At 34.9% G+C, this 22,699-nt stretch overlaps 1 protein-coding gene across 2 annotated transcripts in view; it reads left to right on the top strand.

Moving 5' to 3' along the window:
• Mcm5 (Minichromosome maintenance 5) overlaps window positions 1-22,699 on the top strand; it is a 288,604-nt gene that overhangs the window by 46,984 nt on the left and 218,921 nt on the right. For both annotated transcript variants that reach the window (XR_016548356.1, XM_090393095.1), the window contains exons 4-5: window positions 6,546-6,718; window positions 20,002-20,157. Coding sequence is in view for 1 of the 2 variants with exons in the window: in XM_090393095.1 (XP_090249221.1) it covers window positions 6,546-6,718; window positions 20,002-20,157 (329 nt within the window). In the remaining variant the exon portion in view is untranslated. The remainder of the gene's footprint in view (window positions 1-6,545; window positions 6,719-20,001; window positions 20,158-22,699) is intronic.

Here is a 22,699-nt window from a genome sequence, read left to right as displayed (position 1 = left end):
CCAGTCAGGGCACTCACAACTACCCCGGCAGTCTATTCCGGTCATTATCACTCTCCAATTAGAAAATCTAGTCTGCTTATCCTTACTAACCACATTCTTACACTACTTCCAGGAGTAACCCCTTATTCTGTCTCTATTTGTTACATATTGAAAAATTTCTCTTGTTTCAATCTTATTAAAACTCTTTTAGTAACCTATAAGTTTCTATCATTTCCTCTTTTTTCCACCTATCAACTAGACTTCGCAACCCACACATCTTCAGTCTGTCCTCATAGGGAGTCTTCCCTTCCCCAGTTCTTTGTCACTCTGGATCCTCTCCACCACTTGATGCAGAAACCTTGTGACCAAATCAATTAATCAAAATGCAGACATGTCATAGTCTTATAAAAAAAAAGGGATAATAACTTTTTAGTCAGTATGTTCTATAATATAAAGTAATCCGGTGATCTGTTTTGCCAACTTTTGTAATGTGTCCTCTGACCTCTCTGCCCATTCCAAATCCCTAGTCTCAATTTCTTGCATTCCAGTCCCATCCTTGTAATACACACTGTATAATCTTTTCTTCTCAACATGCATAACCTTACAATTTGTCACATTAAACTGACAACCATTTAGCATTTGCCATACTACCAATTTATTGAAATCATCCTGCAAGATCTTGAAATTATCTTTATTAATTATTGCTCTCATTTTTCCATCATCAGCAGACAACTGAATACTTCTTCTCTTTACCCCCCCCCCCAAATCGTTCCATATATCGTGGATATACAACTTAAACAGTAGTGGTCCTAGTACAGATCCTTGAGGCATCCTACTTGTTACCTTCATTCTCTTGGATTCCACTCCACCATACTACTCTTTGTCATCTGCTTGTCACCCACTTCCCTATCTGTGATGATGCCAGCTTCATATTCATTCCCATTTGCGCCATTAGTTTTTCTTTGTGGTATTCTGTCAAAAGTCTTTGCAAAGTCCATCAGTTTCATGGTGTAGCCATTAACCTTATCTAATTGAGCTATTACTATTATGAAACGTGAATAAATTACTAAGGCAGATCTACCTTTTATAAATCTGTCCTGCTACTTGCTATCTTGAGTATCATATACCTGTATGTCCATTCCTGAATTCTACCTTTAACCAACTTTTCCAAAACCTTAACCACCACTCCTGAGATGCTAACTGGCCTATAATTTACTGCTTCTGATTTGGAGATGCCTTTATGTAAATGGCTATCTTGTCCTCTTTCCATTCCCTTTGAACATTGCCAGAGCTGAAACACTTAAACAGGTTGGTTAGAGGTACTGCTAGTTCTTTTCACGTTCTCATAATACGTGGGCTGACGTGTCATCGAACTCCACTATCGTATTCAAAAGTTTCTCAATATGCCGAACATTTTCCGTTTGTCTTCTTCTCATGTCAGTCTCTGTGACATCAGCAACTACAGTATCTTCACCTGAATGATAATACCTGTGCAGAGTGATCACTTAGAACAATTTTTTTTTTGCAATCGATGTTGATTAAAGTTAACCTTTTATAATTATTCTTGCTTTTACTCACTGCATAGCAAACATTTTGAAGATTTTCTTTGGCATGCTTAACTAATTTTCTATCAATCTGATTTGGTTCTCATTTTCTATCAATCTAATTTGATCATTCTTGTTTCCTGTGTTTTGTATTATTGTAATATTTTGTAATATTGATGACAAAATTTCATGCCGGCTGGGGCGTCGCCCGGTTAAACAAGGCCCCCGTTGTTTTCGCCAGGGAACCAGGGCGAACAGCGAAAAGTCAGCTATTGGAACAAATCTGAAAACAAACCCCAACTCAACATCACCAGAGTTAAAGATCGGTACTATCAACGTAAGAAGCCTGAATGGCAAAGAAATGGAGCTAGCTGAGGAATTAGATAAGTACCAGATCGACATAATAGGGGTGACTGAAACAAAAAAGACCAAAACTGGTGAGATCTTTCTGAGCAATAAATACAAAATGTTATATTCAGGCAATAACAATCAAGGAAAAGAAGGAGTAGCCATAGTATTCAACACAAAATACGAGGCTAATCTTCTTGAATGGCAGTCAGTCTCAAGTAGAGTAATGTGGGCAAATATGAGAATGGGGAACTGGACAATGAGACTTATTTGTGCCTATGGTCCCACAGAAGGTTCTACTAAGGTAGAAGTGGAGGAATTTTTTGAGGCTTTAGAAAAAGCAACTGACACAATGAAAAAGGAAAAGTTGGTCCTTGTTGGGGATCTAAATAGTAGAGTAGGAAATGATTGTGAGACATACAAAAATATTTTGGGAAAATTTGGAGAAAAGAGCAAAGCTAATAATAATGGCAAATATCTGTTGGATTTCTGCTCAGGACATGGACTGGTTATTACTAACACCATGTTCCAACATAAAAATGTGCACAAATTCACATGGAGAGAAGAGGCTAGGAATAAGAAAAGTCTCATTGACTATGTTATTGTTGATAGTGATGTTTTCTCCCTGGTGCAGGACACCAGAGTGTACAGAGGATTTGAAATTGGAAGTGATCACTATTTAGTCTTGAGCAGGATAAAATTGAATTTCATATTGAAAAGAATAACATGTAAGAAAGTTTTAAAGCGAATAAAAGTTGAGCAGCTCTCAGATGTAAACTGTAGACTAAAATACAGAAATATTATTGAAAAGAAAATGAAAGAGTTTGAGAACAGGAATCAAACCTTGGAGATTCAGTGGCAAACTCTGAAGGAAACATTGATTGATTCTGCCAGAGAGGCATGTGGTGAAGTTGTGTGCAAAGATAAAAAAATCAGAACTCCCTGGTGGACACAGGAAGTTAAAGAGGCAGTGAAGGAAAAGAAGAAAGCATATCAAAAGTTCCTGGCAAATAAGTCTGCTTTTACTCTTACAGAATACAGAGACAAATGTAAGAAAGCTAAACAGTATGTAAAACTAGCTAAACAGAAGTCATGGGAGGACTTTGGCAAGAATATAGAAAATAAATATCAAGAAGGTGGCAAAATATTCTGGAGGTTGTTGAAGAAGCTTAGGAATGGAGGAAAGAGTGCTGTAAAAGGAATTAGAGATGATAAAGGTGAAATGAAAACAGGAGAAAAAGATATCCTTGAAGTATGGAGTAATTACTTTGAAAAACTGCTAAATGAAACAAGCAGTGATGACAGCACAGTGATAAAAAACACTGACCAGGCATGCAGTCAGGAATACATATCCATACTTGAAGTAGAAAAAGCCATCAAAGGCTTGAAATGTGGAAAGGCAGCAGGAGTAGATGATATTCGACCAGAAATGCTGAAGTATGGTGGTATAAGAGTCTTACAGTGGCTGCACTGCATAGTTCAGAAAGCCTGGACAGAGGGACGAATTCCCGATGATTGGAGTAGAGCTCTGATAGTACCCATATATAAAAAGGGAAATAAAACTGAATGTGAGAATTACAGAGGTATTTCCCTACTGAGTGTTCCTGGCAAGATCTATGCAAGTATACTTGAGAAACGGTTGAGAAGAAATGTGGAAGAAAAGCTTGGTGAAGAACAAGCTGGATTCAGGCCAAATAGAGGCTGTCAGGATCAGATCTTCACTTTACGACAAATAGTCGAGAAAGCATGGGAATATAACAAAGATCTGTATTTAAGTTTTGTCGATTTGGAAAAGGCATATGACAAGGTGCCAAGAGAGAAGCTATTCAATACGCTGCAGTTATATGGTGTCAATGGGGCATTATATCAAGCAATACTTAGTCTTTATTTGAGTTGTGAGTCAGCAGTTAGAATTGAAGGAAGTACAGGAAGATGGTTTAATGTTAAATCTGGTGTGAGACAAGGATGTACATTATCCCCTCTGTTATTCATTATCTATATGGATCACATTATGAAGGAATGTGGTATTAAACCTGATATCAAAATTGGAGATGTTAATGTCAGCTCTTTGCTTTATGCGGATGATGTTATACTTCTAAATAAATCCGCTAGAAGTCTGCAAGATTCTCTGACTAAATTGAATAGCTGTTGTAATAGATATGGTATGAAGGTCAGCAATAAAAAGACAAAGACAATGAAAATAGGCAGAATCATTGAAAATGTCAACTGTGTTGTGAATGGAGAACCTGTGGAACAAGTAAAACATTTCAGCTACTTAGGCACAATTTTTACTGAAGATGGTAAACTAAATATAGAAATAGACAACAGAATCAGCAAAGCTGGTATCGTGGGAAGTCAATTGAATAAATTCATATGGAATAAGAAAGAAATTAGTCGGAACACTAAATTAGCTGTATACAAGACTGTGTTCAAACCAATTTTAACTTATGGATCTGAGAGCTGGGTCAGAAGTAAAACACTTGACCAAAGACTAGAGACCGCAGATATGAGAGTCCTGAGAAAGATTAGAGGCGTGAACAGATGGCATCAATGGCAATATCATATTAAAAATGAGGATATTAGGAAAGAACTTGACATTGTCAGCATCCAGGAATGCGTTAGCAGAGCTAATCTCAGATGGTATGGTCACTTAAATAGAATGGGAGAGGAAAGATTAGCAAAACAAGTGTTCTCTGCCAGGTTGGCAGGAAAACGACCCAGAGGAAGACCAAGATATAGGTGGATTGATACGGTACAAAGTGCCTTAGACGATAGAAATATAAGATCTGATAATCTTGGAGTCTTGACAAGTAACAGACTGATTTGGAGGAAAATTGTAGATAGGAAGTTAGTAATGATGTAATTTTTTCATGTAGTACTGTCATATCCTGTACACCCCTTGAGGGTACATGGCAGGAATTTGATGATGATGATGATGATGATGATGATGTTGATCACCTTTTCTTTATCTTTCCTCCATAATTTTTTTTTTACAGCTCCTGCTTCATGTTGGCAACCCATCCATTAACTCCACTTGATTTACCCCCCCCCCCCTGAGTGAGTATGCAGTTTGACACTTCTCTTAAGCATTCCTTGACCATTTCCCATACATTATTGACATTCTTCCCTTATAGCTTCTTATGCCATTGTTTAGAAAAATGCAACTTATTGTTATTTTCTTTTTTCAATATTGAACTGGATTAAAAAAATAAATTATCCAAATACTTGTGAGATCCTTCCCACAGTCTGCCGAATCAGATTGTCCCATGTATAGGACACTTTATAAAATAATAATAATAAATAAAATAGAAGTTTAAAGAAACAACATCTTCACTACTTTCAAATCTAGAAAATTTTTAACTATTAAATCTTGTTGGCTGCACCAGTTGTAAAAATTTTATTTATTATTATTTGTAGAAAGTTAATTCCTGGTTATCGATTATGCCAATTGTAAAAATGGGCTATATGGTATCAGATTTCTATACTGAAATCAAAGCACAGAAATAAGATCCTAGATATGTGTATACTGCTATGATAATTCTTTCTTATTCTTAAATATTAATTGTGACTTCCTCAATATTTAAGTAAATTGAATCTTCAAACTGTTATATACAAAAATGATACAAATGAGTTTAATAAAACTAAAATACATAAATGTAACATACAGTATTCTGGGCTTTAACCACAGTATCTCATTTTAGAATCTAAAGAAATAATTAACTAAATCACATTATATCTGGGTCCAAAATATGCCACCGAAAATAAAGAACATTGTCTCTTAACTGCATCTGGACTTCTCGAATGACACAGTTCCTTTATTTCCTCAGCAGAAACAGTTATTTTCCTGGAAACCACTTTATCTTGAAAATCTTAAGAAAGAACATTTTAGGGATTCTAGAATTTCTGCACCTACTTATAACATAGGAATGTAAACAAAATAAATATGGCAACAAAAAAATCCACATGTACAGTTACAGATAAGATGCTCCAAATGCATATTAATAAAAACAGGTAATACACATCTGAATAGACAGTATGTTATATCTGTGATCTGCAGTTATTTATATAGTCTCACAGTCAGTCACGTGATCACCATTAACATACAATGTTTTTATGAAGTGCAATGCCATATTGTACTCTCTTCCTTGATTTTTCTTTATTGAAAAGAAAAACGAAGCCAAACTAAATCTTTTCTGATTTTGAAGATGGGTATATTATCTTAAAATATTTTAAATGCATGACTTTAACATAAAACTTATGCTAGACCTGAAGATTCACTAGTTCAACTTCTAATTTTTAATTATTCCTTTGTCATGATTTCTGAATGAAATTCTTATGAAGTCTTTTGAATTCTTATATTTACTTAGCAGCCTGTTATGTATTTTTAAAAAATTATGTTAGTAGGTTTAGATATTTACTGGATTATGATATAACAATATGCCTGACAAAGTGAAGATAAATCGAAAATTCATTAAACCATTTCCAAGGTCAGGTTTCCCATGACTATCTCAGAATATCTTTTAGTATTTAGGTATTGGTCTTCAAGTGAAATATTCAAATATATAGGCCTTACAGTCAAAAGAAAGCAATGTAATATGTCTATTATGTTACATAAATTAGCTATGTGTTAATATTTTATTTATATATGTACTTTTTTCTTTTTTTTTTTTTAAGTCTGAATACATATCAAAATTAGTGAAGATTCCTGGTATTATTATCGCAACATCCAATATTAGAGCTAAAGCTTCCATCATAAGTATTCAGTGTCGCAGCTGTAGAGAAGTTGTGCCAAAAATACATGTAAAACCAGGTTTTGAAGGATTTAATTTACCAAGACGGTGTAACAGGTATGGATATTATGATTATTATTTTAATCCTCCCAGTTTTGGTAATTGTTTAAATCTAAAACAGCCAATGAATTTTGTTATGTACAATAATAAAAAATCTCCAGTCCAAAAAAACTGATTTTCATGTTCTTTGAAGTGATAAAAAAAAAAAAAAAAATTATAAGTGTTAAATGCCACTGAGCAGAAAATAAGATTGAATGAATTTATATTGTGGAATGCTTTGACAGTATAAATATTCTTGGAAAAACTGAGATTTTTATTATATTGTCAAATTTCACAACAGCCATGAATCTGAGTAGTTCTGCTAATTGATAGCTAGTAGCTTACTTTGAAGAAGCTACTAGCTGTCAGTTAGCAGAACTAATGCATATATACAAAAGAGCACGCAATATAATTCTCGAAATTTTTACCATAATTTGTCTGACTTACATTTGACAAACTCACAAGCAACGAATTTTATATGCTCAGGTGTTTTTGAAAAGGGTTGGTTTCTGTGTTTTGTTAAGTTTAAGAGTTGGTAAATATTTTCGATAGATTAATGAGCAGCATTTTGATAGGTTCTTATGGTAATATATAGTCTTGGTGGATAGCCTACCACTACATGGAATAAATAGTCTCTGGATTGGATGTTAATATCTGGGAGAGGTGGTTTTTATCTGAATAGCAGGTTTGCAGAGACTTCTTTGGACAACTGTTAAGAATGAATTAATGGAATAACAACCCAAGTTCTTCATTTTATTCTCTTGTTTCATAATGTCAAATACTTTCTTTTTAAGGATATGAATAATGCTAAGTTGTCTTGAGCAGTGGGAAAAGGATAGTAGCATCTAGTTTGGGTAGGTTGTTGATTGATTCTGAAAGAAATTTCACCTTCTAGTTTTTTGTTAAGAACAAATTAATTAATTAATTATTATTTTAAGTAGTTTTCTGTCTGTTGGCATTGCCATACTGGATTTTATTTTTGATGTGGAGAGAGAGAAAGAAATTGTTTATCGGAAATGTTGTTTTCAGATAACAAATATTTTTGATCTGTTCTTTCAGATTGCAAGTTTTAGACAGGAATCGAGACAGGAATCCTTCAAAATTTTCCATGAAGTGATTTGCTTCCAGTGAGAATAATGGGCTGTCAAAAGAAAAACCAGATAGCTGATTTTAGAGTGCTGGAATGTCTGACAGAAAAAAATTCCAGTGACTTCTTGATTAAAAGTTTAAAAAATAAATAAATAAAAAGATAAAAATATCAAGTAAATGAGTAATTCAGTAATCTTTCACGGTATCTTCTGAGCCAGATTGAAACTAAAATATTTCAGAAAAAGTTTTGGTTTTGTCATTACTCCTTATCGTATTCCAAAAATTGATATCATGTGAAGCATAGAAAAAGCAACCATTTATCAAGAAATTTATCTAATGATATTACATTTAAAACTGCAGCTTTACTATCCCCAACATTACTATTTTTTGAAAAGCATAATTTTAAAAAAGAAAGATGGTACAGTTATGAAGAAAATTCATCATGAATCAAATATGTCTACCATCTTATCTGATTCTTCAGGTTATTTTTTATTAGTGTGGTTCTCAAATATTTTTGCTTGTGGCACGTGTCATTAGGGCAAGGAATTATGACACAATGAATGATTAAACAGTTTCTGGTTCTCTCATAGTTAACAGTACAATGAGAGAACCAAGAGATTTGCACATATGCAGTTTCCTTTTTATATGGTGGTCAAAAATGAATGACCCTTTTATTTTATTTATTAGAAATTCTTTTGAAACATTTTTTTGTAGATTTAACATTTTTATTTATACAGGGACATATTAGATGACAGATTTTGAGTTTCTTTAATAAAGGCAATTGTTAAACATGTATTATAAGAAAAACTATCAAGAATTTGTAAAATACATAAATTAAAAAAGGACATTGCTTTTTGGACCTTGCTTGTAATAATAGTAACCATTCTTTTGAGTGCTTTTTGCAATGTGTTTTGGTTAGTGCATATATCTGATAGGCAAGTTTTTTTGTTTCCTTTATTTTTTATTTATTTATTTTTTTCAGTAAAAATTTAAAATCAGTTAAGTTTTAGATTAAACAAAAGGTATGTGATGAGCCATTGGCACAAAGGAACAAGAATACAAGTGACAACAACCAGACTGTTGAAAATGCAAGCTCTATACGATTTGATACCACACAATTTAAATGATTAAGATAGTATATTTTAATCAAATTGTGGACCTGAAAACTGTTCTATCCCTAAATCTGAGAAGAAAAATAACAATCTTATGTTTCTCCTTAATTTATTAATTATATTCCATTCTACTAGTTCTGTTATATTTCATCTTAAATTTCTCTGCAGCATATCGTCATTGGTTTCCAGATATGCGTCCTCCAATTGACAGTACCAAATAATTAAGTTTAATTTATTACTAAAATCCTGTCAACAGTTTTCCTCCAGATTAGTCTTTCACTTGTCAGATCATATATTTTTCTTCTGCAGTGCTTCTAACTCCATCTATCCACCTAGATCTTTGTTTTCCTGTGAGTCTTATTCTTGGCTCCTTGTTTATCAGGCACTTACATTTTCTAAATTTTCCTCCCACATTTCATTTAAGTGATCATTCCACCTAATAATAACTGCTGATGCATTCTTGAATGCTAACAATGTAAAGTTTCTTCCTAATATCTTCATTTTTAATTTCATTCTGTCATTGATGCCATCCATTTACACTTCTGATTTTTCTCGTAACTCACATAGTGGTCTGTAGTTTTTAATCAACTGTTTATTTTTAACACAGCACTCAGATCCATAAGTTAAAATTAGATTAAATACTGTCTTATGTACTGCCAGTTTTAGTTATTTACTAATTCCACTCTTATTCCATATAAATTTATTCAGCTGGCACCCTGCTATACTAGTTTGGTTTCTTCTATTGTCTATTTCCATATTTACTTTGCCATCTTCAATAAAAAATTGTGTGTAAATAGTTGAAATATTTAATTGTTCTAAGTTATTCATTAATAATGCACTTCAATGCTTTCTATGTTCCTGCCAATTTTTTTAATTTGTCTTATTATTGCTAATTTTCATGCCATATTTATCAATTTCCTTATATGTACCCTCAAGGGATGTTCAGGCTACTATGACAGCACTATATGATTGAGCTTACATTTTTATTACTCTCCTATCAAAGTTTTCCTTCAAATCAGTCTGTTACTTATCAGCACTCCAATATTGTATCTAACATTTTGTGTTTCTAAGGCCCTTCTACTGAATCAATTCACCTAGACCTTGGTCTTTCTCTGAGTCTCCTTCCTACCATCTTGGCATCAAACTAGTTTTGCTAATCTTTCCTCAACTATTCTGCTTAAGTGGCCATACTACCTTAGAGTAGCTCTTCTCACACATTCTTGAATGCTAACAACGTCATGTTCTTTTATATCTTCATTTTTAATGTGATATTGATTCTGTTCATGTCCCTAATTTTTCTCAGAACTCATATTAGTCTTTGGTCAAGTGCTTTATTTCTAAACTAACTCTCAGATCCTTAATTCGAAGCTGGTTTGAACATCCTAGTATACTGCTAGTTTGGTGCTTTGGCTAATTTCTCTCTTATTCCATATAAATTTATTCAGTTAGCTCCCCACTATTCCAGCTTTGCTTATTATTTTTTTATTTTTTTTTTTTTTCTTTCATCTGTCCTCTTCACTAAGAATTACACCTGAATAGTTGAAATCTCTTACTTGTTCTGTGGATTTTCCATTGGGAATGCAGTTGGTTTTCTATGTTTCCAATTTTCATAGTTTTGGTATTTTTATTGCTGATTTTCATATCAAATTTATTATGGCTGCTATTTGATTTAGTTGAAGAATCCTTGTGACTAGTACTGGATTTGTTTAGTTTTGATATATTCTATTCTGAAATCATGTTCAATGTCATTTTCTTTTATAATGTGATCCATATAGATAATAAAAGTGGAGATTATGCACACGCTTGTCTTAAATCGAACGAGGAAGGGCTGGCAATTTGGGGTTTAGCCGACCAAATTGTATTCTTATCGGCTTAAACCAAAATACAAAATGATGGTACAACATGACAAAATTTCATGCCAGCTGGGGCATCGCCTGGTTAAACAAGGCCCCCCCGTTGTTTTCGCCAGGGAACCAGGGCGAACAGCGAAAAGTCAGCTACTGGAACAAATCTGAAAACACACCCCAACTCAACATCACCAGAGTTAAAGATCAGTACTATCAACATAAGAAGCCTGAATGGCAAAGAAATGGAGCTAGCTGAGGAATTAGATAAGTACCAGATTGACATAATAGGGGTGACTGAAACAAAAAAGGAAAAAACTGGCGAGATCTTTCTGAGTAATAAATACAAAATGTTATATTCAGGCAATGACAATCAAGGAAAAGGAGTAGCCATAGTATTCAACACTAAATACGAGGCTAATCTTCTTGAATGGCAGGCAGTCTCAAGTAGAGTGATGTCGGCAAATATGAGAATGGGGAACTTGACAATGAGACTTATTTGTGCCTATGGTCCCACAGAAAGTTCTACTAAGGTAGAAGTGGAGGAATTTTTTGAGGCTTAAGAGAAAGCAACTGACACAATGAAAAAAAAAAGTTGGTCCTTGTTGGGGATCTAAATAGTAGAGTAGCAAATGATTGTCAGACATACAAAAATATATTGGGAAAATTTGAGGAAAGAGCAAAGCTAATAATAATGGCAAATACCTGTTGGATTTCTGCTCAGGACATGGACTGGTTATTACTAACACCATGTTCCAACATAAAAATGTGTACAAATTCACATGGGGAGAAGAGGCAAGGAATAAGAAAAGTCTCATTGACTATGTTATTGTTGATAGTGATGTTTTCTCCCTGGTGGAGGATACCAGAGTGTACAGAAGATTTGAAATTGAAAGCGATCACTATTTAATCTTGAGCAGGATAAAATTGAATTTCATATTGAAAAGAATAACATGTAAGAAAGTTTTAAAGTGAATAAAAGTTGAGCAGCTCTCAGATGTGAATTGTAGACTAAAATACACAAAGATTATTGAAGGAAAAATGAAAGGGTTTGAGAACAGGAACCAAATCTTGGAGATTCAGTGGCAAGCCTTGAAGAAAACCCTGATTGATTCAGCTAGAGAAGCATGTGGTGAAGTTGTCTGCAAGGATAGAAAAATTTGAACTGCATGGTGGACACAGGAAGTTAAAGAGGCAGTGAAGGAAAAGAAGAAAGCATATCAAAGGTTCCTGGCAAATAAGTCAGCTTGTGCTCTTATAGATTACAGAGACAAATGTAAAACTAGCTAAACAAAAGTCATGGGAGGACTTTGGCAAGAATATAGAAAACAAATATCAAGAAGGTGGCAAGATATTCTGGAGGTTGTTTAAGATGCTTAGAAATGGAGGAAAGAGTGCTGTAAAAGGAGTTATTGATGATAAAGGTAACATGAAAACGGGAGAAAAAGATGTCCTTGAAGTATAGAGTAATTACTTCGAAAAATTGCTAAATGAAACAAGCAGTGATAGCACAGTGGTAAAAAACACTCGATGGGCATACAGTCAGGAATACGCATCCATACTTGAAGTAGAAAAAGCCATCAAAGGCTTGAAATGTGGAAAGGCAGCAGGAGTAGATGACATTCGACCAGAAATGCTGAATTATGGTGGTATAAAAGTCTTAGAGTGGCTGCACTGCATCGTTCAGAAGGCTTGGACAGAGGGAAGAATTACTGATGATTGAAGTAGAGCTCTCATAGTATCCATATATAAAAAGGGAAATAAAACTGAATGTGAGAATTACAGAGGTATTTCCCTACTGAGTGTTCCTGGAAAGATCTATGCAAGTATACTTGAGAAACAGTTGAGAGGAATTGTGGAAGAAAAGCTTGGTGAAGAACAAGCTGGATTCAGGCCAAATAGTGGCTGTCAGGATCATATCTTCATTTTACGACAAATAGTTGAGAAATCATTGGAATATAACAAAGATCTGTATTTAAGTTTTGTTGATCTCGAAAAGGCATATGACAAGGTGCCAAGAGATAAGCTATTCAATACTCTACAATTTTATGGTGTCAGTGTGGCATTATATCAAGCAATACTTAGTCTATTTGAGTTGTAAGTCAGCAGTTAGAATTGAAAGTACAGGAAGATGGTTTAATGTTAAATCTGGTATGAGAAAAGGATGTACATTATCCCCTCTGTTATTCATTATCTATATGGATCACATTATGAAGGAAAGTGGTATTAAACATGATATCCAAATTGGAGATGTTAATGTCAGCCCTTTGCTTTATGCGTATGATGTTATACTTCTAAATAAATCCATTACAAGTCGGCAAGATTCCATGACTAAATTGAATAACTGTTGTAATGGATATGGTATAAAGGTTAGCAATAAAAAGACAAAGACATTGAAAGTAGGCATAATAGTGGAAAATGTCAACTGTGTTGTGAACAGAGAACCTGTGGAACAAGTAAAAGATTTCAGCTACTTATTCACGATTTTTAGTGAAGATGGTAAATTAAATATGGAAATGGACAACAGAATCAGCAAAGCTGGTATGGTGGGAAGTCAACTGAATAAATTCATATGGAATAAGAGAGAAATTAGTGAGAACACTAAATTAGCTGTATGCAAGACAGTGTTCAAACCAGTTTTAAGTTATGGATCTGAGAGCTGGATTAGAAGTAAAACATTTGATCAAAGACTAGAGACCACAGATATGAGAGTCCTGAGAAAAATTAGAGGCACGAACAATTGGCATCAATGGCATTTTCATATTAAAAATGAGGATATTAGGAAAGAACTTGACATTGTCAGCATCCAGGAATGCGTTAGCAGTGCTAATCTCAGGTGGTATGGTCACATAAACAGAATGGACTAAGAAAGATTAGCAAAACAAGTGTTCTCTGCCAGGCTGGCAGGAAAACGACCCAGAGTAAGACCAAGATGTAGGTGGATTGATATGGTACAAAGTGCCTTAGATGATAAAAATATGAGATCTGATAATGTTGGAGTCTTGATAAGTAACAGACTGATTTGAGGAAAATTGTAGATAGGAAATTAGTAATGATGTAAATTTTTCATGTAGTACTATCATATCCTGTACAATATATCATAACATATCATATCGTGTTTTGTATATCTGGAAAAGGCATTATGACTTTGTCATATGCCTTTTCCAGATATACAGAACTTATGTACAGATTCTTGTCCTATTCCCTTATTTCTCAGTTGTTTGTTATAAAGTGAAAATTTTATTTCTTCAAGCCTACAGTTTATCTGTAGTTGCATTTAATTTTTATCCTACTTAGTACTAAATAACGTTTGCTTCATATTTCAAATCCTCTGTATGCACTCTTGTATCCTGAACCAGCATGTAAAAATTCACTATCAACAATAACATTGTCAGATAGTCTTAGTTTTCTTTCTTGTGTTCTCTTTATGTGAAGTTGTCAGACACAAGTCTGACAACTGAAATTTGTCAACTTCTTGTCTCTTTCTTGTCTTTTATGTTGGAACATGGTGTTAGTAATGACTAGTCTATATCCTGAGCAGAAATTCAGTAGATATGTACTATTATTAGCTTTGTCCATTTCTCCAAATTTTCGAAAATGTTCCTATAGCCTGGAGGGAATTGGCAAAGCAAAGAGTTAAGAATTGGTAAAGAGAGTTTATCCAGATTGTATGAACACTTAAAAACAGTTGCAAGATTAATAAAATAATTGTTTGATGCAAAAATGGCAAGGAAAAGGTCCAGAGAATGGTCAAAAAATTAGGTGGATTAATTCAGTTTTGTGCTTGTAAGAACTATTTAAATCAGAGAACAAATAATAGGCCAATTTTGAAGAAAGTTGTTGATAAGAAACTGGTTTTGAAATATTTTTAGGCTGTTATATCATGTGCACCTTTTGCAAATATGTATATATACACCAGAAAATGATATTTAAGCACTCACAGTTGGAATTTCAAAGTATTTACAATTCTATGCATGCTGAAGAAAGCTTTGCTAATAGGTTGTCAAGTATATATTAAATTTACTAAATAATATTCTTGTTTTAGTCCTTTACTCAAGCAGAAGCAAATAAAGTTTACGCGAGATATCTTTCACAACTGGTCTGACACTCATTGATGAGATCTCAAAGGTCAAAACTATTCTGGATAGTTGCCTTTTCCATAATGTTTTTAATGTTTTGAAGTGAAGTCAACAGAATCTGCCTACAAGTAAGCTGAGAGAGAGAGAGAGCCTATAGGTATGCTGAGTTGTAAAGATACTTCACCCACAAATTTTGTTTACACCTAAGTAAAAGATTAAAACAAGATATGCCTTCTAAAGTATAAAATTTGTTCATTTTATAGTCAAAATTTTGATGTAATTTGACAGTTTAAATTTCAATTAATGCAAACAGATGCCAGCATATAAGCAAAACATGCACATTTGATTCTCACTGTGGTAATTGTTCGGATCATATTTTTGATTTGAGCCATGAGTAGAAAGTCCATAGAATGCTGTAATGGTACTAGAGGTATGGAACTGGTGTTATAATTATCTTACATTCTTGCAAGGTGTTTAATTTCTTTACATTTCTATAACATCACTTTTTTTTTTTACCACAGAAGTTTTATTCTTTATACTTCTGCATGCTTTTTATTTACCTTTTTCTTTAAAGACCACTTAGTAACATTCTGGCAGAAAGCTTTCCATTTCTCACTGAGTAGAAGGTAATTTATCACATTTAAATGTTGCTGCTTAATTCTCTTGATGATTGCCAGAAAAAGTTGTTGAGACTGTTGGTACCAATTGCACTTTGCAAGATCTTTCAGAGCTTTCATATTTATGGCCTGTGTATTGGTTTTGCATCTTAATCCTGTCATAGGTGCAATCTTGGTGACCATAGTAAAGATCATAAGATAATTAGTCCAGTAGATCATCATCACTATGGACATCATTATGATTATGAGCATGGACTTAATTAGTATGTCTGTGCTCATATACAGTGGATTATACTGACTTATGTGTGCTAAAAATTCCTGCTTCACTTTGATACAAGCAAAGTAGGAATAGAATTAAAATGCAATAGCAGGTAAATAAACACTTCAAAGTTGATGAACAGGAATCCTTGTCTGCTATGATTTGCTAAATCATAGTAGACAATTCTTGTCTGCTATGTGCTAAAACAAAATGCTAAATACAGGATATATACATACAATGCACCATGAAACTTCCAAGCTGTTATGGGTTTGAAAAATATCTCAATACTACCAAAATTTCAAACCCAGAAAGAAAACTAATAAAAAGAAAGCTGTCTCTACTATGTAAGTGATGTCTAGATAAGTTAAAACAAAAATTTTTAAAAATTGTGTGGTTATACAAAGCATGTCCCCAAATCTCTCTCTCAGATACCTAACACCAAAACCATTTAGGTGTAGTCTGTCAGCATTATACAAATCCTTCTTTCTGTCAAACTTAGGCCATAGGTTCACAAACTCTACAACATTCCTTTTGCACAACTTGTATATTGATACAGGTTGTGCTGTATACTGTACATAGTGTGACAAGAGACACAATCTTTGGCTTTTTGCTCTTCATTCTTGCTTTATCCAACAGTGCCGTTACATCCTTTCTCACAGAAGGCTTAATTATGATGGTTATTCTATATAATTTAATTAATGTGTGTTTTTAGCTATTTATTCATGTCAAAAGTATAATGGAGTAAACAGCAGATAAGGGTAGATACTCTTATCCACTCCACTAAAGACAAACTCCCTCCTCTCTTAGTTCTAAGTGTATATAGAGTTCCATATTCCTGCAAGTTGGCCTACTATAGACAGACAGGAAGATCATCCACCATCTGCATGGAAGAACATAAAAAAAAAATACATCTTTATTTTATTTTTTTATATATTGATCCTATACATGAGAGGTTGAGGTACCTATAGTTACATTAGTGCTGTGTGTGTGTGTGGGGGGGGTGCAGATGAGGACCGAGATAGAAGTTTTTTTAAGGATTATAGCTTAGGAAAACTGTTCCAGAGGACAAAGGTGGATGGAATAGAAGCAGGTTTGGCTTATTTGCACTTGCACAGTAAAGGGGTGCTGGGCAGCTGCAGCTCATGTATTCACAGGTGCATTGATGCACTGTGAGATAGAGGGTGAAGTGAGTCTTCTAGAGAGGGATCATTTCATATGAGCCTAATTTCATGCTCTGGATGGCTTCAAGGATTTTAAGGGGAGTTTTAGGTGCACCACCTGAAACATGTGAGCAGTATTCTAAACATTGACAGTGGAATTTATATAATGAAAAGTTGATTGGGTGTAAAATAGGCTCTTGAATGAAAGAGAATGCCAAGTTTCTTGAATGCTGAGGAGGCTAGTGATGTGATGTGGTTATGCCATGAAAAACTGGATGTAAATGTTATCCAAGCAAAAAGGTATGATTTTGTGTATTACTGAGGGTAAGGGAAGGTGTGCCGGGATCTTTTTTTGTATGAGAAAAGGCAAGCCTGTGTTTTGGTGACATTGAACATAACAATGTTATCCTTGCCCCGTTGGATGATATTATGTAGATCAGTGGTTAAAGCACTAGTTGTAGATGATCTTGTAGTCTTATATGTTAGAGTACTGCATGATTTGTCAGATGAGTAGGATGAGTACTGTTGTCTGCAAAGCTGTGGATGGGATTAGTAGTTATTGTGAGTAGACCATTTATATAAGAAAGAGTAGGTGATAGGACAGAACCTTGAGGCACTTCAGCATTGGTGGTGAAGCTCAAAGAGAGGGAGCCGTCTACCATGACTTGCAAAGAATGACCAAGAGAAAGCTGGCTAGTGTGGGGGATGATGTAAGCTACAAGGTCATTAAGCTGGAGTTCTTGATGCAAACATGTGGTAAGCTGAATTTTTTTCTTTGACTGCTTTGATGCATTTTTGGTTGAACTAAGTCTTGGAAAATGGATATGTATTATGGGTTGAATGGGGAATGAAGTCCTTCATACTAGTAAGTAATTTCTGTGACATGTTCACTGGTGTCACAGAAATTGCAGGTGTTAGGGTTAGGTGAGTGAATGCAATAGTCAGACCAAGAAAAGGAGGAGTAGAAATTCCAGAGAGCATCCCAGTTTGGCTTCTTTATGATGCCAGAGAATGCAAGGTTGGGAATGGTTGGAAGAGGAGCATTCTGTGTGAGAGAGAAGACTTGTATGATATTGTGGTCTCAGTTGCTAAGAGGAGAGGTGACCTCTACACTGTATCTTAAAGGAGAATATCCAGCATATTTAGAGAGTGAAGAGGGTTATCAGGGATTTAGGTGTACAATTTGTGTTAGGTCATTACTTCTGCTTCTCTTTCTGCTTGGTCGGTGGTGTTGGAGTAAGGAAGCCAGTTGGAATTGTGGACGGTGAGGCTGTCTAGAAAGATGACCACACTACTTGGATAGCTAGTGTTTGGAGACTGGTAGTTGCAACAAATGAAAGTTACTAAATGGGACAAGGAAATCTTGAGGCAAAAAAAGGTCAAAATCAGGGGATTCTAAAATAGCCATTCTCTGGCAGGTTATGTCAGATTTCACAAAGAGCTGTATCCCACTGCATATTGTGTTTAGTGTCTGGCACAACATAATATTGACACTAAACACAATATCCAATGGGATAAAGTTCTTCTCCATAGATGCAAGTTTAAATATGAACTCCTTTTCAAAGAAAGTCGCGAAGCATTTTTACATTAGCCAAATCTGAATCAAAATGATTCTCTCTCCCGAAAGTTTGGGAGATTCTTATGTTATGTAACCATCAAAGAAATAGTTTTTAAGAATTATTTCATAATATTTTATTAATATTAATTTCTGGCATACAGCAACAGTTTTAATTGGTAATCCACCGACTGTTATATACTTTCTTTGAATTGCTTGTTGTATACACTGATCATATACTGTTAATTTCAGCATGAAATATTTGTACCTTTATTTCATCAAAGTTAATTACTGTGGTTAACATGTAATTTATTATTTATACTATTGGACTTAACTTCCATACAGAGAGAAACCAGTCTCCGTGCTTTGACGTGGCCTCAACATCCCCCCCCCCCCCCAACATACCATACTACTTCTTGGACACCCTCTCCAGGCACGATCTTGCAGAGTGTGGCAGTGGGATTATGTACCAGTTGACCGGAAAGCTTCCTGACTGATTACTGACAGGTTTGGGCCCATGCACTAACTGGCATCCAGCATGTGGCACCACTGTCTTAACTCTGTAACCTCAAAATGGAGGAGTTGATGCATCTCTAAGTATGTTTGTCATGGCCTTGAAGGGTATCACTAACACTGTATGGAACAAAATGGGTGAACAAACTGGAATTCCTGTTCTTTAAACCAGACATGGCATATGCTACTTCAGACCTGCAATAAACTGGGTGATGGTATTTCTTCTTATGTCTAGTTCAACCATAAAATTGTTATAAAATGTGAGCAAGTTACTCAAACCCTTCCTTAGTAAACCCATGTTGTTTATTGCTAAGTATAGATTCTCTGTCAACCCATTTCCATATGCAATTCTTGGTATTTCATCAGATCTGCTACTGATGAAAAACATCTTCCACCTAGTGTCTAGTTGGCATTTTCTTCAAGAAGGTATTCCTTTGAATCAGGAATACTCATTGGTTTTGCCAAAGTCCCTTTTATGGAAAGGGGCCACACTGTGGGAAGGCAGGGTTAATTTGACAGGGAGAGGCTGTATATTGCACATCCCAGCCCATTAATGACCCAGTGGGCAGTCATGGCTATAGTCAGTCTGGCCTTGAAGATAATGCTTTAGATACGGCTCACAGAATCAGTTGGGAAAAAACCATCATGCTCCATCACAGTACATTTAAAAGAGAAAGACTGTTGTAGGATCTGCTACTGTTTTTAAAAATCGGCCTAATTTGAATAAGCATGGTTGCATAAAGCTTCCCAAAATATGGGAAATCCTAATACTTCAAGATCTCAGTTTACATCCCAGACTGCTGACAGGTGGTCCATATAGGGTGCTCCACCTAGTTAGGACTCCGGTCTTTTGTCCATATGTTTCATTAGTTTTGTGTGTGTGTGTGTGTGTTAGAAGTCTTATTCTTTATTCCCTGATGAAGTCTCTGTAACAGATGAAATATTGGAAGAATTAAATACTATTTTTAATCCTTTCTTAATTCTATGTCACGCCATTAAACTTAAGTTTCTCCCAGCACTTATGCCTTAATACGCAGATAGCTTATTATGTTATTTATGTTTACAACTTCTAGTGATCAAACCACTCAGCCAAGATGTCCAGTGGATCCTTACTTTATCATTCCTGACAAATGTCACTGTGTGGATTTTCAGATCTTAAAATTGCAGGAAGCACCTGAAGATGTTCCTCATGGAGAAATGCCTCGACACCTTGAGTTGTACTGTGATAGGTAAGGATTCTTTTTTATGATACTTGTATGTTTTGATGAATAATATATCATTTAATCTTCATTGTAGCCAAGTAATACTGCCTCTAAGTCTCTAATAGTTTGATTGAAGTGATGGTGAAGATTTTGGAAACATTTATAATGTTTGCATATAGAAATGGGTTGACAGAGAATCTATACTTAGCAATAAACAGCATGGGTTTACTAAGGAAGGGTTTGAGTAACTTGCTCACATTTTATGACAATTATATGGTTGAACTAGACATAAGAAGAAGATACACCATGATAGTTTTGGACTTTGCTTTTGACTACATAAGAGCATGGAAGACTGTCATATAAATTGGAGGATATAGGATTGGATTATAAACTGTTAACTTGAATAAGAGGATGGCTGAGTTGACAGATATCAGAAAGTGATGTATAGAAATGTGTACCTGCAAGATTTAGGGTGACTGGTGTAGTCTAGAGATTAGTTCTTGGTCTACTGTTATTCATTCTTTATATTAACGATATTGGGAAGGATTTGACGAGCGATATAAAACATTTGCTGATGATGCATAGATAAAGTAATTGGAATGCAACTGCCATGCAGCACTTGTGGAATGATTTGAATTGTGGACGTGAAAATGGCTGTCAGGTCCCAATCTTTCAGACCCATGAAAGATTTATTTGTAAACCTACAGTACATTTGTATGATGAGTTGGTAAGGATTTTTTTTTCTTCTATTTTTTATTGACTATATAGTATTTTATTTACTAAGTCTAGAAACCCTGCCTTAGAGACCAAACACTGAATTTTTTTTACAACCTGCTTCATACCTCCAGCAAGTGGGAAGTAGCCTCATACCTGGATGATGAATTTCATCTTCCACCTAAAAAAATTTTACAAACATCCATGTCCATAGCAGGACTTCAACCTTTTGTTTGGAGGGCAGATACACTAACCACTTGTCCAACCAGACTGGCATTATTATTATTTTACGGTATCTCCTTAGAGTTCAGATTCATCGTGGGAGACCCAAACTACTTATTATATATACAAAACCTATCATACCTCTCATTAAACACAATAATTGTGGCAATCCATTCTACTCATTCACCACTTTCCATGCAAAAACTGATCTGCACACCCTTACTAATCATACTCTTGCACACATTCCATGGATGACTCCTAGTTCCCTATTTGTCATATATTTAAAATTTTCCTTTCTATCAATTTTTATAAAATCCCTTTTTAATATCTTATATTTCTGTCATGTTCCCTCTTTTCTGCAAGTAAACTTTGTAACCCACTCACCTTCAACCTATCTGCATAGGGAACATTCCAAGGACCCTGTCACCAGCTAAGTCACTCGTTTCTGAATCCTCTTTACGACCTTCTGATCCTCGAGAAATCCAGGTGACCAAATCTGTGCACAGTAGTTAAGATGCAGCCAAATAATAGTCTTAAGAAGAGGGGATAACTTCCCTATCCTTACCTTGTTAGCATGTTTTTCAAGCTCCAAGTAATACTTTGAGCTGTTTTAGCAACTTTTCAGTTTGCCCTTTGAACTTCAATTCTCTGTCCACCATCATCATTAGGTACCTATCCAAATAGGTACCTAACTTCATCAATTTCCTACAATCCAGTACCATCATTATGATACACTATATGTAAATTTCCTGACCCAAAGTGCATAACTTTACATATTTCTGCATTAAATTGAAAATCATTATCCTTTTCACACAATGCCAGTTTATTTAAATCATTCTGCAAAATATCACTTTTAATAACTATTGCCCCCACCACCTCCCTGTTTTGTATCATCAGCAAACAACTGAATATCCCCCCCCCCCCCCAAATATATATATATATACAGCCATCCCTTGACTTGCTTCCTTTTGAAGATATGTCCGTGATCCCATAAGGGAATTAATAACATTTTCGGCTATACTTTCGAACAAGATGCAAGTGAGCGTAAGGTAAAGCAAGCACTGTTGCCACTGTGCATTCAGCAGCAACCTCCCTCGGCAGTTGGCATGGGTCTTCAACAGTTCTCCTGTTGATTTTGTGTTTGAAAAATGGCTTATTTGTGTATTTATTGTTAAATATTTCTTGATGTTTTGTGCAACATGGCTCCTACATGCACAATCAAAAACCTAGTGAAGAATCACAGAAAAAGAGGCAAGCAGTTGAGCTTGAAATGAAGTTGCAAGTTATAATGCAACATGAAGCTGGCAAGCCCGTCACTGTGATCGTACATGACTTCGGATAGTCTCATTCTACAGTGATGCCTATTTTGAAAAATAAGGATAAAATCGTAGAGGCTATGAAAGGATCTGCTTTCATTAAATCTGCAAGCAATAGTGGCGAAGCAACAACAAGGTCCTATCGGTGATATGGAAAAGCTACTTGCATCATGGATAGAGGACCTGAACCAAAAGGACATACCCCTTAGCACTGTGACCATAACCACTAAGGCACTGTCTCTTTAACATGTTGAAGAAGAAAGCAGGACCCGATTAAGATTACAAATTCAAGGCTTCTTCCTGTTGTTTCATGAGAT

The sequence above is a fragment of the Typopeltis vanoorti genome, chromosome 1, assembly GCF_054136105.1.
Source record: "Typopeltis vanoorti isolate ZY-2024b chromosome 1, IOZ_Tvanoo_1.0, whole genome shotgun sequence".
In the NCBI taxonomy this organism is placed as follows: domain Eukaryota; kingdom Metazoa; phylum Arthropoda; class Arachnida; order Uropygi; family Thelyphonidae; genus Typopeltis; species Typopeltis vanoorti.
The sequence above is the reverse complement of the archived record's forward strand: the minus strand, read 5'-3'. Positions and strand labels throughout refer to the sequence as shown.